At 32.0% G+C, this 17,915-nt stretch overlaps 1 protein-coding gene across 1 annotated transcript in view; it reads right to left on the reverse strand.

The window, feature by feature from the left end:
* LOC114341943 (atrial natriuretic peptide-converting enzyme) overlaps nucleotides 1–11,574 on the reverse strand; it is a gene marked incomplete at its 5' end in the record, with an annotated part of 265,571 nt that extends 253,997 nt beyond the window's left edge. The window contains 4 exon segments of the mRNA XM_050641466.1: nucleotides 13–723; nucleotides 2,779–2,950; nucleotides 7,455–7,469; nucleotides 11,534–11,574. Of these exon segments, the coding sequence (XP_050497423.1) occupies nucleotides 13–723; nucleotides 2,779–2,950; nucleotides 7,455–7,469; nucleotides 11,534–11,574 (939 nt within the window).
* Between the last annotated feature and the right edge of the window lie 6,341 nt (nucleotides 11,575–17,915).

The raw sequence follows: 17,915 nt of genomic DNA on the forward strand, positions 1-17,915 counted from the left end.
ATTTATATTTACCCTATGGTGTAGAGACATGTTGGAACCGTTGTGGAACCTTACAATGGTCTGTAAACTGGCAGGCGTAGATGCACTCTTGGTTATCATGGAATTTCCATTAGGATCTTCTTCCGGGGTCTTGGCTTTGGGAAGCAGGCCCCCGTTCTGTTGTTTAACTGGAGTTTTTGGAGGCAGTAGAGGAGTCTCCATAGTTTTCGTAGTGTAACTCGGAGAAGACGTTTGACTGAAGCTGTCACTGGATACACTAGAGTCTTGTCTAATGGAGACCTTCCCCTGGGGATGTTGTCCTTGAACCTTGTTTGGGGGATTAGTTTTATGCGTTTTGGGAGCTGGAGGGGGTGGTCCTACGGGTTGGGGAGGTAGTTTATTGGAATGCTGGGTTTTATTACTATCTAAATTAAAAGTAGGTGACTTGCAGTTTTGCTTAGAGCAGGCATTTCGGTTAACATCAAGCCTTCGGTTAATGTTACTGGTATCATTGGATAGCTGGCGAGTAGGTGGTTTGGGTTTGGAGTCTGAAAAGATTGTTGGTAGTGCACGGCATTTTGGAGTTGGTGGTAGCGGCGGAGGTTCTGATGGCTTTGTATGTGCTGTTATTTTTACCTGGTTATGAGGAATGTTATTCGTATTGGTAGCCGGGGTTGAATTTGTTGTAACTGGCAAAGTTCTTTTTGGTACTGGCGGTGGACGTATGGGCATTTGTGCCTGGACCTGTGGAATTTTTAATTTTATTTTACTGCACATAAGATCTGAGAATATAAATCATAAAATTACAAGCACAATATAAAATTGCAAAACTATGAACAGTACATAATATAATATACTAATAAGCTGAAAAGGGGTCATAAATACTAACAACAGAAAAAAAGAAAAAAGGTTTCGTGGAACTTAAGAAGGCATTTGATAGGGTCAAATTAAAGTAGGTACGGTATTCACTTATTGTATGCAAGAGTCAAGGAATAGTCAACTCTAGGAATAATCAATACTATCGAAAATGTCAAAAATATAATAATAAAAGTAAAAGTAGCAGAAGAACTAACTGACCAATTGAAGCTGGCAATGGGACAAGAGAGAGGGATTCCCTGAGCCCTTTATTGTTCAAGCTGATCGTGGATGAAATAATAAAAAAAGTAAGAACAAAAAGGGATACCAAATGGGGAAAACAACTTAATATAACCTGCTATGCAGAAGACGCAATACTAATCTCTGAAAGTGACTCTTTAAAGAATATGCTGCACCAATTTATTATAACCGCCAGAAAATTTTTAACATGTTAATTTCCCCACAAAAGACAAAATGCATGGTTATAACAGTAAATCTACTAAGATGTAAATTGGAGCTGGATGATCAGATAATAGAACCAGTGATGGAGTTTAAATATCTAGCATCACACTATTATCTAGCTAAGGAAAACTCGAAACAGCAGTGGAAGATCAAGTGAATAGAGCAACAAGCAACAGAGCAGCAGTATGCCCGAATGAAATAATATGGGGAAATAAAAATATCGGGAAAGAAATGAAAGGCAGGATTTACAAAACAATTATCAGATCAATAATGACATACCCGGCAGAAAAACGACCCGACACATAGAAAACAAAAAGAATGCTAGAAATAGCAGAGATGAAAACCCTTAGAAAAATCGATGGTAAGACTCTACAGGGGAGAGAAGTACAGATATAACACGGATATGGCTTGTTGAAACTCAGTATTCAGGGCAAGGCATTGGGAAAGACAGGGCCGGGGAGAAGATGAATATCTTGGCTTAAAAACCTGAGAATGTGCTTCAATACATCTACAACCTGACTATTCCAAATAGCTGCAAGAAAAGTTAGGATAGCCAACATCCGGTAGAGATAGGCACCGCAAGAAAGAACAGTTATGAGACAGTACAGTGTTAAACGTGCAATATTCAATAATATTATAAATTAATTATAATTTAAAAAAAAAGTCTAAGTTTTTCAGCCTAATAAAAATATTTGTAAAATAAAATACTTTTAAAAGATTTTTAATTGAAAAACTTATTGGGCCATTTTCCTGGTGACAACTCCATGGCTTCTAAAAATTGCAAGCCAGATGGATGCTGCAGTGAAGTATCCATCCATTTGGCTTCGCATTGCAACTGAATACAAATGGTATACATTTTTATTTTATATTAGTATTACTCCTATAGAGTAACTAGGTCCATTTTCCGATGGAACTTTACCAAGCTGTAGACGGGGTTGTCAATTGCAACTTTTTAGAATTCCCTCGTGTCTTCACTGCAGCATCCATCTGGCTTGCAATATTTAGAAGCTATGGAGGTTGTCACCAGGAAAATGGTCCAATAAGTTTTTCAGTTAAAAATCTTTTAAAAGTATTTTATTTTACAAATAATTTTATTAGGTTGAAAAATTTAGACTTTCATGTAGCAAATACTACCTTCACGTCAGTTCTAATGGGGGACTAATAAATGTAGACAATTTTTACCTGGAGTAGAGATAGCAGCCTATGCATTCTCTAAAGAGCTTCTAACAAGAGGTGAAATCGTCGATAAGAGTGCTGGTTGCGCTCTCTAACCTAAGTAAAAATTAAGACAGTTTTGGCTTCGCTTTGTAACTGAATAAAAATGGTAGACATGTTTATTTTATAATTTTTTACTATTTTGATAAAAGAAAAATGTCATGGCTGCAAAACTAACTCAACATCCCCGGTAGTATTAGCTATCGGAAACAAAATAGCGGGAAATCGAAAATTCAATAAATTATTAATTTGTGGCTAAACACGTACTGTTGCCGTGTGTTTCGCATGTTCTTCTGTGGTTGAGTAGGCATGTGCAGAATGTCTTCTGGCATAGATATTAGAGTTGACAGCAGCTAAAGTTAGTGATGTCGGTTGCAAAGCTGAATGATCTCTATCGAGAATATCCAATAAAGCACTCTCATTAGCCAGGCTTCCCCATCTGTAACAAAAACAAGCTACTTAGATTTTCTGCTAAATATTGCGGGGCGCATCTAAACATTCCGTATATGTATTTGGAACCTACACCGAGAGAACAATTTCTTTTCTCCTAAAACACCAATTTCTTTGAGCAATATTTCTTAAAAGTTAACATATCCTATTAACTTAAACACACCGGTTCACATATAAACAAACGAGTTTTTTAAACACAACTCAATAATTTCTTACAGATAATTTCTTCAATACTAAGAAATGCATTAATGGTTACATTTAATTTTCTTATACTAAAGTTTTTATTTCTTAAATTGAAAGCTACAAATATTTAGCAGTATAAGAAATATAATGTTAAGTTAATCCATATTTATATTTGTGAACAAGAAATTTTCTTGCAATCAAATAAATATTTTAAACCACAAGAAATAATTCTTCAGAAATACCATCTGTAGTAACTGTGGTTATAAAATAAAAACTTTGTCATTAATGCCGAAATGTTACTTGCAAAGAGATTTTCTTCCACAAAAGAATTGCGCAGAATAACTATTTATGATTTAGTCGTCAGTGTTTGTCAAGATGGCGTGATATGTTCATGTTCATATAGATGGATGTTGGATTTATTGGTGCACTTTAAAAATTAACGGATATTTTGAAGGTACGTACATATATAGGTATTAAATAAAAGTAAATTGAGTAATTTAAGATGTAATAATAATATTGTTGCGTATGCGAATGGTTAAAAAAGAAACATAATAGTATCTTTATATCCTTTTTAGGTATAATGATGGACGACTCTGAAATAAAGGAGCTTATTATTCTAACTGGGAAATACGCCACAATTTAAAGCTGGGACAGAATGATATAATATATAGCTTCAGAACAATATTAAGAAAGGAGTTATTAACCAACTGTGGGGCCTTCCAGAAATGGTAGAACTTCATACATGTAAGTACCTTTTTAAAAATGTGTATACTTATGTATCAACTATAATAGGTTTCTTGAATGTATCGTCTTCTATAAAAATATACAATACAACGCTATATCAAACATGGCGGTTGCAACGCTGAGGATGTTTTCTGTTAATTTATTTGAGATAAAGAAATCAGTTAGTCTAAAAGAAATATATGTTTATGGTTAAGAAATGTTATTGCCGAAAACCGTGAATTAGTTAATATATGTATTAAATGACTTAGATGTAAACTAATAATACCTTCCCGTAATAAAATTTCTTAATGATTAGGTATGCTGTCTCTTTCAGATTATAAAAATTAAGAAAATTACATATTATTATGTCTGCTTCAATGTTTTAAATTGGTTGTATTTTCCCCTTTTGTTTTAGCTAAACAATGTTTATTGTGTGACCAGGGCTGATTTATCCATTAGGCAATATAGGCAGTTGCCTAGGGCGGCACATTATGAGAGGGCGACAAAAATAGTGTACAAATAATATTTGTATATAAAAATTATGAATCTAGGTTCTGTCATTAAAGAGTATCTCTTTCAACTTACTTTACCGCAAGGAAGCCAAAAAATTGTGCCCAAATAAAACATAAAGAAATAAGAAAAAGAAATTCAATTTGACGATGGGGCCGATGATGAACTAAACTTTTCAGCTAGTGATGAGATGAAATTCCACACATTCTATGTTATAAACGACACTCTGATAAGAGACCTGAATAGACGTCTGGAATCTTATCATAGACGTCTGGAATTTTATCGACTTATTTATCAACGTTTTCGTGTTATTACCAGATTTGCCAAAATTAAGCAATGAAGAAATTATTAATGAATCATTTAAAGGTCATTTGGATACCCCAATAAAATCACCCATTGACATATCTTAATATTTAAAGAAAAGTTAGTGCAGTCACTGAAGGTGGATATGAGCTATTACCTCCGATTTCGTTGAACCTCCAACGATTTGCATGAGAATTGGTGAGTGGTTAGAGGATATGTCAAGGAACAAAGGTGACATGGTGTCAACTTGCGCTTTTACCCTGGGGTGGTTGCCCCTTCTCGGTACTGAAAACTATTTTATTGGAAATATCCCCTGAAAATTAGAAATTTTATTAGAAATTCGATAGAGGGACACATTCTAAGCAAAATTTGTTACATAGGTACACGTATTAAAATAAATCAATACTTTTTGGGTTATTAAAGATCAAAGATTTTAATTTTTCGTGAGAAAAATGCATGTTTTTTATCGATTTTGCATAAATAACTCAAAAACTATAAGATTTTACAAAAAAATTGATTATTACCAAAATTAAAGCTAATAGAAAACGAAATAAACTCCGTACTGGAAAAACCTTTTAATGTTAATGAAAAGTGAGTTACAGGTAAGTAACTGAATGTATATTTTTTCGGCGAGTATCATTAAATAATCTAAGTATTCAGCTTAAATAACGCGAAAATTAGGCATTTTATATCATAACCTTATAAAACATTTGTCAAAGTACTTAGAAATATGTATCTATCAAATGAGCCCCCGAACAAGTTGCTACCATTAAAATTTACGCACCAAATATTTTTCAAAATTTATCTTTTAAAAATTTTTCCAAAAAAGTTATTGTTTCTTTAATGTCAGGTTTGCCTAAAATCATTTGAAAATTAATTTTAATGGCTATGAAACCACGTTGAATTAGTCTTTTAAACCCCTTACTTTTTTAAATAAAAGGTTAAATGGTCCCGGTTACATGGTTCTCGCAGCAAAATTTAAGCTTTAAGCGTTTTTATCTCGGTTATTTTTTGCCCTACAGAAATAGTAAAAAGGTAAAATATTTGATTCAGAAAAAACTAAAATTTGGTTATAATATCACTTTTTACGTATATTGAGTGTTTTTGGAGTTGTATTATCAAAAGAAAATGAACATTACGATAATTTTAAAAATTCTGATTTTTTTTAAATTACATCTTTTTTCAAAAATATGCATTCTAAACCGGTCAAAGTTGTCGAAATCATTACTTATGCTAATATAAAGAAATTCTTCTAAGGATTACTATAAATTTTGATTTTTATGGAAATGGCGTATGTTTTATTTTTCACTTTTTCCTAAAAAGTTCTAAAGGTTCTCTTATTTTCATCATAATCTGCTTAATTGTGTTGCTATTAATTTCTACTGGAACTTATTTGATAGGTACTCGGAAGTAATTTAACAAGTGATTAGAAGGTATATTTTATAAAATGCATCGTTTTCCCGTTATTTAAGCTTGAATACAATAATACGAAAAAATATACATTCAATTACCCATAACTCACTTTGAATTAACATTAGTTTAGTTTTTTAAGTAAGGAGTGTATTCAGCTTTTTATTATCTTCAATTTTGGTAATAATATCTTTTTTGTAAAAACTAACAGTTTTCGAGTTATACGTGAAAAACAGCTTTAAAACATACATTTTTTACGAAAAAATAAAATCATTGATCTTTAATAACTCAAAAAGTATTGATTTATATTAATAACTTTATATAACAAATTTGACTTAGAAATTGTTTCTCTATCGATTTAAGGTATTATTTCTTTCATCCCCACTTAAAGTGGTAGTTTTTACCGCCACGGTAAAAGCGAAAGTTGGCATCATGCCATCTTTGTTCCTTGAGGTATCCTCTTATTACTTACAATTTTTATGAAAATCGATGGAGGTTCAACGAAATCGGAGCTGAAAACCTTCAGTGACTGCACTAAGTGGATTGAAAGATATTTTCCCTAATTTTGACAGTGCTTTGCACATTTATTTGTGCTTCCCAGTTGCCAACGTGTCCGCTGAAAGGTATCATTTTCAAAAATGTAAAGAATTAAAAATATTTTCCCATTAAGTATGACGCAAGAACTTGTTAACAATTTGTCGATTTTGTCAAGAACATCTTTTTTTTGAAAAGAAGTTTTTTCAATGAAGAATGACAATTCTTTCTATTATAGGTATATAAAGATGGTAGTTTAAATCCATTTTTAGTGTATTCTTATTTAAATAAAAACTTCTACAATTTTTTTTTCGCAAAAATGGTATATGTTTGAAGGGCTTCTACTAGAGAATTGCCTAGGGCGTCACTTGACCTAACGCGGCCCTGTGTGTGACTTAATATTATACAGATAAATAATTATTATTTCATTAACAAAAAGAAAAAAATAAACAAAGATGTGTAGGTTAAATAATGCCATGTTTGAACTAAATATGATTGATTATTATTAGTATTAATAGTTCTTATGTGGGGCCGTGTATTTGTTTTTTTTTTGTATTTCCTAAATTTGTCAAAATAAATATCTATATCTTTATAAAAAAAAATTTATTAAAGTAAGTTTACTCTTTCTACATAACGATTTTGTTTTAGTGAATTGCTGATATACAAAGTGTTATTAACAAAAGAAAGAAAATTTGAGGAAGTTGGATTTGCCTCTCTATCCTTTTATTGTCGTGTAGAAGCCAGTGGTTTAAGAGTGGAGAAAATATTTGTATGTAATAATAACGTTTTATATCTTGTTTTATTAATAAATAATGATTTTACCTTATCACAATGATTTATTTCGCCTTATGTAATATCACTTTATTTTCAAGAAATATTAACTTAACTCTAAATATACGTTTATCTCTGCGAAATATATTTCTTAACATTAAATAAATTAATTATTAATAGTAAAATAATAACATTCCTTACTAAGAAAAATTATTGCTCAGAAAGAATAGTTTTCTAATGTGTAGAAAATATATTTTTACGACTAATAAAATTAATTAACATCAAGTGTAATTTCTTTCTGATAAATGGGTTTGAAGTTTGCCAGAAAGTGATAGTTCAATCATGTTTAAGATATATTTCTTTGGCTATAGTAGAATTTATTTGAAATATTTTAGAAAATTATATCTTACATACAAAGATATATTTCTTAGGCAATATGCCAAGTCGACCTTTCTTAAATATTAATATAGTTTCTTTATGTCAAGAATTTTTTTCTCTCGGTGTAAAAAGTCTATATTTAAAATCCCTAAAAAGGGCTACATCACAGAACTAGTTTTAGATTGATTTACCAATCATCATCAGTGCTTTCCTAAAATGAATATAACCTGATAAAATGATGCAAACGTTTTAAAATTTTGACTACGTTTAAAAAAAGTCGTAGGTTATACCTACTCACGTGTCCTTACCATGCTAACCACCAAAATATAATATTACAAATTTTATTTACATATATTACATAATTACAAATATTTTAGTGGTTAGCATGTAAGATCACGTGAGTATAACTTACAACTTTTTTTAACAGTAGTCAAAATTTTAAAGCCTTTGCAACATTTTATAAGGTTATATTCATTTTAGGAAAGCACTGATGATGATTGGTCAACCAATCGAAAACTAGTTCTGTGATGTAGCCCTTTTTAGGGATTTTAAATATAGACCTTTTATAAAGGACTTTATTCGTTTTTTTTTTGTATTATATGGTATACAGCCAACTACAGGAAAACCTTTTTCCTTATGGATCTTTAATAATACATTAACAATAATTTTTCTATTCTCATACTATAATATATCAATTATGATGTCACTACCTGTATCATAATGAACTTCATTATGATACAGATTTTTAACCAATAGAATCGCGATATGACATTCGCGATAAAGGTGGTACACGCGCAGTAACCAATGGCGAGTCAAATATATACGCTTTGACAGTTCTCAATATGTAAACAAACTCTCAGACTGACAAACTACTTAATTTGTTTGCGTTACAAAATTAATAAAGCTGAATATATTTTTTTGTGAACGATCATAGAAAAAATCGTGTATACAACTTGCATTTAATTATCATTATGAAGCTCGTATTCTATACGAAACTCGCCACTAGGCGGCTCGTTTCGTATCCCTTATACTCGATTCATAATTACCATCATTAAATATACTATTGAAAATTTATAATAAAATGTATAATAAAATGTATATAAAATGTATAATATACTATTAAAAACCAGTCTCATTTTAACTGGCTTCATAAAAAATCGTCTTTTTGTTCTACGAATATTTAACATACCGTTTATGAATTTCGCACCAAATAACATTCCAAATACTATAATTGTTTTATTTTTATTTAATAATACAGTAACAAGTATTTTAAAATTAATCTCCTTTTAACAGACTCTAATAAAAACTTATCTTTTTCGGTGTACGAATATTTAACATTCCGTATATGAATTTGGAACCGAATAACATTCCGTATATGCGTTTGGGACCTGCCGCCTATTGGTTAAAATATGACCGCGTGCTGCAACGAACCAATAGAAAACTCCTAGGTTCCAAATACATATACGGAATGTTTAGATGCTAACGGGGCGAGTAGGCCCTTCTGGCAAAATTAATATATCGGTAAGGTGGCGATCATTATTTGTATTTTTAAAGGATTTTACATTATAGTCTAAGCGGAAGAGAAAAAAATGAGTGATTTTTAGTATTAATTAGTAATTTTTTGAAATCAGATCAGCGCAACGCCATGAAGGATACTGCCTGGAGTAACCTGCACGTGCGTATAACTCCAAATTATTTGTTTATCTATTATTGGTTATCACTTTTGGTATGGCACTTTTAAGGTGTAAAAAAGGTGTTTTTGATTATGTCTATTTTTATTGTATCAAATCAATATTTTAGAGCAAAACGAGCACAATATTATGAAAGAACATAAAAAAACCTTAATTTGTAAATTTTTTAAGTGTAAATTTAAAATGTAAAGTTTTCCGAATTTTTGATTTTTGAAGTAACTTCTCTAAAAAGTATTTTTCTTTTATGCAAAAAGAATTAGATCAAAAGCTTGGGCTTTTTATAACATTTGTGGAATCGAATACATTTAATCAGTTTTTTACAGTCAATGATAAAATAAACTTGCATTTATCTACTTTATAGATCTGACTAAAGCCTTCGATTGTGTACGATTAAAAGACGTGCTAAGATTGCTAAAGAAGAAATATCAGCCCAACAAGATGATAAGGATAATTAAATTCATTAATACGAAGAACAAAACCAGAATAAAAGTCGAGAATGAACTAACATCGGAAGTAGAAATCAACTCAACAAAAAATGATTTTATTAACGTTCAGTAGCCGAAATCGGGTTTCATTGTCAAAATACAAAATACTACTAAAATAAACAAAAATGTTGCTGCTAAGTAAAAAAAATAATTTATTTAATCTGACTCATTTATATTGGCAATTCAGACGTATATTATACATTTTAAAGTAGAAGACTTTAAAATGATATCGCCAATATTTATGAGTTGCGTTCCTGGGACGACTTTACTAAAAGATAGTTCATTCGATTACATGAAATCAATCCCAACTCAAGAATATCCGTCACAAAAGATCATAGCATGTGATCTGTCTTTAAAAAGACCACCAAATGCAACGATGACAGTAAAATTCTCGCGTTAGAGATTCCATAGTAAATCACGAGGTAAAACCAGGAGAAAAACCTCGTGATACTATCCCGACATCGTAAGTATTTGGTCTTACATTTAATTTACTTTCAAAAAACCTAATACCAAATTCTGACTTTTTTTTGGCATGGGCTGTCGCCACTCAGCCAGTCACAATAAGTATATTTTAAAATCTAAATATGTACATTTTAAAAATATAAAACAAAACAAAAATAAGAAAGATAAGTAAACGTTACCGTAAAGGTGGTTGTTAATATTGCAATTATTGTATTAAAGAGTTAAGGTAGGAATAAGATAGGGTCACTTGCTTCTTCTCGTCTAGGGACCCTTCAAGACATTTCGTTTAGACATAACTAGACTAGGTCGCGGATAGGAGGTAAATACATATGGGATAAAACAAAGGTAAATAATCATTTGTGGATAATGCTTAAAGGTTGATTTTACTTTTACAATAAATTCCATTAAACAGTCATATAATTTTTTCCTATTTAGAGAAAGTAGGTAACATAAATTATAATGTGGAAATATATTATATTTTAATAAATTTTCAATTAGTTTATTAGTTTGTTGAGTATACCTTGAGCACTCAAAAAATATATGATTTAAGTCTCCCTCTTTTTGACAGTCTAGATATAGATTTGAAGATAAAATGTTAATTTTCGCCAAATGAAAAGGATAACAGGCGTACCCAAATTTTATTCTAATAATGGAAGTTATATATCTGCGGGGAACGGAATAATTTTTAAACCAGTACTCAGTAGGCACTTTAGGTTGAATCATCGCATATTGAGAGGAACTATGTTTGCTAGATTGGTTCCATGTTCGTCTCCATTGTTCGTTAACTTCATTTTTAACAATTGCACATATATCTGGATTATTGCAGACACGTATTGGATACACGTGCAGACACGTGTCTGCAGTTGCATTCCATCTTTTTATATTGTTAATTTTGTATTCACATTCACATTGCGAGTTATTTGCCAATGATTTTTCTTTTCTATGTTTATAGTTGTACTCGCTTACTTAACATCCTTTATTTTATAAGGTTTTGGCTTTTCTTTCCTCAGGTAGCTTTACCTCCGTGACTGTGTTGGTCGTCGCCCTGAAAGGCAGGGTCTTCTGACATTGTTGTCACAAATGGTAATATTGCTCCTGTAGTGATCTTTTTCCAAGTTAAACTGTTATTCTTCTAACTTGGCTATACTGTACTGATGACGACTAATGAGTCAGAAACACGTGTCTGCAGTTGCATTCCATCTTTTTATATTATTAATTTTGTATTCACATTCACATTGCGAGTTATTTGCCAATGATTTTTCTTTTCTATGTTTATAGTTGTACTCGCTTACTTAACATCCTTTATTTTATAAGGTTTTGGCTTTTCTTTCCTCAGGTAGCTTTACCTCCGTGACTGTGTTGGTCGTCGCCCTGAAAGGCAGGGTCTTCTGACATTGTTGTCACAAATGGTAATATTGTTCCTGTAGTGATCTTTTTTCAAGTTAAACTATTATTCTTCTAACTTGGCTATACTGTACTAATGACGACTAATGAGTCAGAAACACGTGTCTGCAGTTGCATTCCATCTTTTTATATTGTTAGTTTTGTATTCACATTCGCATTGCGAGTTATTTGCCAATGATTTTTCTTTTCTATGTTTATAGTTGTACTCGCTTACTTAACATCCTTTATTTTATAAGGTTTTGGCTTTTCTTTCCTCAGGTAGCTTTACCTCCGTGACTGTGTTGGTCGTCGCCCTGAAAGGCAGGGTCTTCTGACATTGTTGTCACAAATGGTAATATTGCTCCTGTAGTGATCTTTTTCCAAGTTAAACTGTTATTCTTCTAACTTGGCTATACTGTACTGATGACGACTAATGAGTCAGAAACACGTGTCTGCAGTTGCATTCCATCTTTTTATATTGTTAATTTTGTATTCACATTCACATTGCGAGTTATTTGCCAATGATTTTTCTTTTCTATGTATATATATATATATATATATATATATATATATATATATATATATATATATATATATATATATATATATATATATATATAGACATGAAAGAGACGACGATTGCATTTCATTACACTCCGACCACCACCGATGTCCTACACGACGTGTTTCGAAGTAATATCAACCTCTCGTCAGGGACATCTAGGTGGATGGTCGAGGCGTAACGAAATGCATCTGGTCTTCCTGGTAATAATAAAATAACCAGACTTCAGCACACTAGGTGCGACATCATAGTCTTTTATCAAGACTTTGAATTTACATTTTCACGTCCGCTGCGGAAAAGATTTCTTCTGTATACCAGAGAAATATTTTCGTTTATTTCATTTATAGACATATATAATATTAAATATATATATATATATATATATATATATATATATATATATATATATATATATATATATTGTTATATTTCTATTTGATATGAAAATTAAATTTTGATAATTATAAACAGAGTTCAATTTAATATAAAATATTTTCAATTTTCTCAACCACGGGCATATAAATTTAGAACAACCTGTATACAACAAATTGTTATATTTAATTTTAAGAAGTGATTAGAATAAGCGTACGAAACTCGGAACAATGTGCTTAGATAAACAAAGTGAATGACGCGTACCATTATCGTTCTTCTCGGAAGGTCGATCATTAGCCTATGCTAAATAAAACTCAGTGAAATAGATGATAGTTCATTATCGTTTTTCGCGGAAGGTTTCGATCATTAGCCTATGCTAAATAAGACTCATTTGAAAGAGAGAATAGGTCATTAAAATTTGTAAATAGTAGAAAGTAATTTAGAATGGGAATTAAATATTTTCTTTTGAAATCCATTAAGCATATTTAGAAAGATTAAAAATTGGTTTTGAGGAATATTGCGAATGAGAGTTGGTGGTGGAAGATTGATTTGTGAATCTGGAAGGGATATTTAGAAAGTAGAGGAAAGAATGACAAAGTGGGATCAGAATGTTTTGAGCTGTCGAGAAGTGAAGTCGAGTAGTAGACGGTAGTGTTCGAGGAGTGAGATAGCCGGTGTAGTTCCGTGAGTGTGGAGTATCTATCGTGGAACGAGAAGTAGGCCAGGTCGAGAGTAAAAGAACCTCCTTGAGCCCAGAGTGTCCCGGTAGCTGATAGCAGTTTCGAAAAAGGTAGAACACAGCATCACGACAAAAGCAGGAACGAGAGCTATTCGAGCTAGTTTTTCAAAGGAGAACATCACTGGAAGCCAGGACGAGGTTTGATCGCAGCCAAGTATAGCAGGAAAGGGTTTTGTGTGAGGACATTTTCAGTTCACCAGGAAAAGGTCAGTCTCATTTGTTTGGACATGAATGTATGGGTTTTTCGTATTAAATTCCACATAAAAAATCGAATAACATAATCAATAATATCAGAAAAGCTTCATCAAACTTAAATAGAGTTGTTCCTAATAACTCCTAATAATTAAATGTTAATAAAAACTTTCAATTGAAAACCAAAAGGAAATAAGATTCCCATTTGTAAATGTTATGTTTAAGAATAATAAGAAATAGCAAATATTAAGCATTGATTGCCTTTTAAATAAAATAAAAAATATTTTAATTATAATTGTAACCCATATGTGTATTTTTTTTACTCTTTTCTTTTCTATCCCGATTAGGAACCATTAAGAAATATTTAGAAGCCACGGAAGTAAGTAATTAATTTATAATTCGCCCTGAGATTGAAAACATATTGATATGTGATCTGGTTAATTAATTGGATTAGTAGTAATACATTGATTAAATTAAGTAACATATAAGAATATTATCTCATATCAATAATCAAGATCACATCAACTGTCGTCCAACGTGGAAAGCATTGTAAAGTATTTCTAGTGGCAAATTTGAAGGATAGAAAGAGTAAAGCCGGTATTTGAAAATTTATATGCCTGTGGTAAAAAGTGAGATACTTACATTTGATATATTTATTGACAATTTATAATATTTGGGTAAAAAAAAAAGTCGTATTGGTAACATACTAGTAAAATTTCATATTTGGCGGGGATAATACTTCTTGAAAACAAATGTCTGTGACAAGAAGCCAAAGCAAGGATAACAAAAAACAAAAAGAACATTCAGACCAAGAAGATATTTTAGACACGACAATCATGGCATCAGAATAGCAAGAATTATCAGGAATAGATAAACTATTACAACTGATGCAACTCCAGTCACAAAAACTGGATGACAATCAAAGAGAAACAAAACAAGCAATGGATGAAGCAAAAAGGACGATGGATGAAAATCAACGTGAAACGAAACAAGCCATGGAAGAAACATCAAAGAAAATGGATAAAGTGGATCAAAAAATGGATGAAACACAGCAAAAAATGGATGACAATCAAAAAGAAACAAAACAAGCAATAGAAGAGAACAATAAGAAAATAGAGGAACGCATAGAAAAGTATGAAAAGGAAATAAAAGGATGTTTGACAACAATGAAAAACGAGATAGAACAGCAAGAAATGAAAATTAAAGATCACATGCAAGAACAAGAAATAAAAATGAAGGAGTTAACGAATTGCCAGAAAAAAGAAATGGAAAGTTTGGAAAACAAGTTGGAAAATGCTATTCAAGTAGACAGAGAAGAAGTGGAAAAAAGAATCACAGAAATAGAAAAACAAGTCACGGAAAACAGGACGCAACAGAATGTCGGAGAAAGAAGAGAAATGGTTATACATAGCACAGATGACGTGAAGATAAGGTTTGGCGGGGATGTAAGAAGATTACACCCAGTGCCGTTCATAAATAGCCTGAAAAAGAAAATACAGCACATCGGAAATTTCGATACAGCAAAAGAAACTATCAGAAACCATCTCAAATATGAAGCAAGCCTATGGTTCGATAGTAAAGAAGAAGAATTCGGCAATTGGCAACAATTTGAACAAAAATTTTTGAATTATTTCTGGGGAAAGGTCCAACAATTGGAAATTAACAAGGAATTGCAAAATGGGAAATACAATGATAGGATGGGTGTATCAGAAAGGACATATGCTTTGCAAATTTACAATAATGCAAAACATTTACAATATAATTACTCATCGGAACAATTAGTCGAACTGATTGCAAGACATTTCGAGGAAACGCTGGAAGACCATATCACATTGCAAAATTACAAAGACATAGATAGTTTATGCCAATTCCTACAAATAAGAGAATCACGTCTAAGAGAAAGAAAATCAAGAAGGTCGCGAGAAGATTACAGGCCCCGAGAAACACAAGATTACCGAGATAGAAATCAAAATAGGAGGGACTATACAAGACGAGATTTTAATCCCAGAAGGGAAAACGAAAATAGAGACAACGGAAGAGGAAATTATGAACAAAGAAATAGGCAATGGAATGAGGACAGAAATCGAGAATACCAGAATAGAAACACCACACGCTCAAATCAAGAAAACAGAAATAATGGTAGACAAAATGAACAGGGATATCGAGAAAACCGAAACAGATCCGACAGACCAAGAGAAAATAGAAGAGAAGTAAATAATACCCAGACAGATGAATATGACGGAGAGAGACATTATGACGAAAATATAAACAACGATGAGCAACCGGCGTCTTTTCACGACGGCGCTCACTAAAAACCAAAAATCAAACAGGAATCTTTTGTCACCCCAAGGAGTTTATTAAATTGGCAGGAAACAACGAAAAGAAAAATGGAGTTAATTTAAAATTTGTGGATGGATTTATCAACGAGAAACCAATTAAAATTATGATAGACACTGGATCTGAAATAACATTGGTCAACAGAAAACTAATAGAAGAAGTTAACTTAACAAATTTAATTTATAAAATACCTAGGGTAAATTTAGTGGGCGCAAACAAACGGACATTGGCAACTATAAATGAAGGCATACGAGTAATGGTACGACTGGGCAAGAATATGTATGCACTACAATGTGTAATAATGCCGAACATGTCACATGACATGATAGTAGGAGTGGACGAATTGGCAGAAAAACATGTAGTGATAGATTTTAAAAATAATACGATGAAACTAACAGAAGAAAAAGAAAAAGAACAGGACAAGGAACATGAGAAACAAAATACGGACGAATCAGGTAAAGAACAAACAGTGGAAATGAATTTGGCAGCGAAGCAAGGACAAAGAAGAAAAAGGAGAAAAGGTCAGAAAAAGATAAAAGAAAATGAAACCTGTGGCTCCTCAAAAGAAGAGTTGAGCCCAGAAGAAGAAAATTTGAGAGTATCAGAAACAAAGGAAACCTGGGATTCCTCAAAAGAAGAGACGGGCTCAGGAGAAGAAGAAATAAAGCTAAAAAATGAAAGTGAAAAGAATATGATTGAAACAGTGGTATTTGAAGAGGAGGTATATGCAAACGAGGATGCAGAATGCACGGTAAACATGTGTGAAGAATCTGAGAAAAAAGACAGAAAATTGATATGTGGAGAAGGGAAAGAAAAAGAATTGCGGTTGATGTTAAGACACTACGAAAATTTGATCAATGAGGAAAACAGAGTGGCTAAAAAGTACGAACATTCATTTGAGGTGAAAAACTTGGGAAATTTTCGATCAAAGACTTACCCGATTCCATACAAGTATCGACAAGAGGTGAAAGAAGAAATAAATAAAATGTTGGAAGATCAAATCATCGAAAGATGTGATTCACCGTATGTTAACCCGATTGTGATAGTAAAGAAAAGCAGTGGAGAATTGAGATTATGTTTAGATACCAGGAATATCAACCAGCACACTGTATCACAATATGAATCACCTCTAAACATCGAGGCCATTTTTGGAAGAATCACCGGGTCACACATATTTTCGAAAATTGACTTAAAACACAGTTTTTGGTTGATACCGTTAGCTGAAAAGTGTAGAAACTACACCGCTTTTTCTATTGATGGTATTGTCTACCGGTTTAAGGTAGTGCCGTTTGGATTGCAGAGTGCTTGTGCTGCACTCGTCCGAGCTCTACATACCATTTTGAATCGCCACGAAGATTTCATAGTTCATTATATCGATGATTTATTAATTTTTTCACAAGATACTCAGAGTCATCTGAAACACATAGAAATAATTCTGGAAGAATTGGACACAGCGGGATTGAAATTAAACATTGAAAAATGTCAATTTTTTCAAAAAGAAGTCATTTATTTGGGTTTTCAATTGGACACCAAAACAGTAAGATTATCCGAAGACAGAGTCAAGCTCATAGATGAATACCCAAGACCAAGGAATTTGAAAACATTGAGAGGTTTTCTTGGCACGATTAATTATTTTAAAAAACTGATTCCCGATTTGAGCCAAAAGGAAATCCCTCTGATAAAGTTGCTTAAAAAAGGAATAAAATGGAATTGGAAAGAAGAACAGGAGGAAGCTTTCGAAACATTAAAACGAGAATTCGCAAAAGGAACGAAAATATACCACCCCATTTACAATTTACCTTTTATACTCCGAACTGATGCGTCCATACAAAAATTTGCAGGAGTTCTGTCTCAAATACAAAACGACCAAGAAGTGCCGATATGTTTTATATCGCGAGTGACTAAAACACATGAGAGAA

The sequence above is a fragment of the Diabrotica virgifera genome, chromosome 10, assembly GCF_917563875.1.
Source record: "Diabrotica virgifera virgifera chromosome 10, PGI_DIABVI_V3a".
In the NCBI taxonomy this organism is placed as follows: Eukaryota; Metazoa; Arthropoda; class Insecta; order Coleoptera; family Chrysomelidae; genus Diabrotica; species Diabrotica virgifera.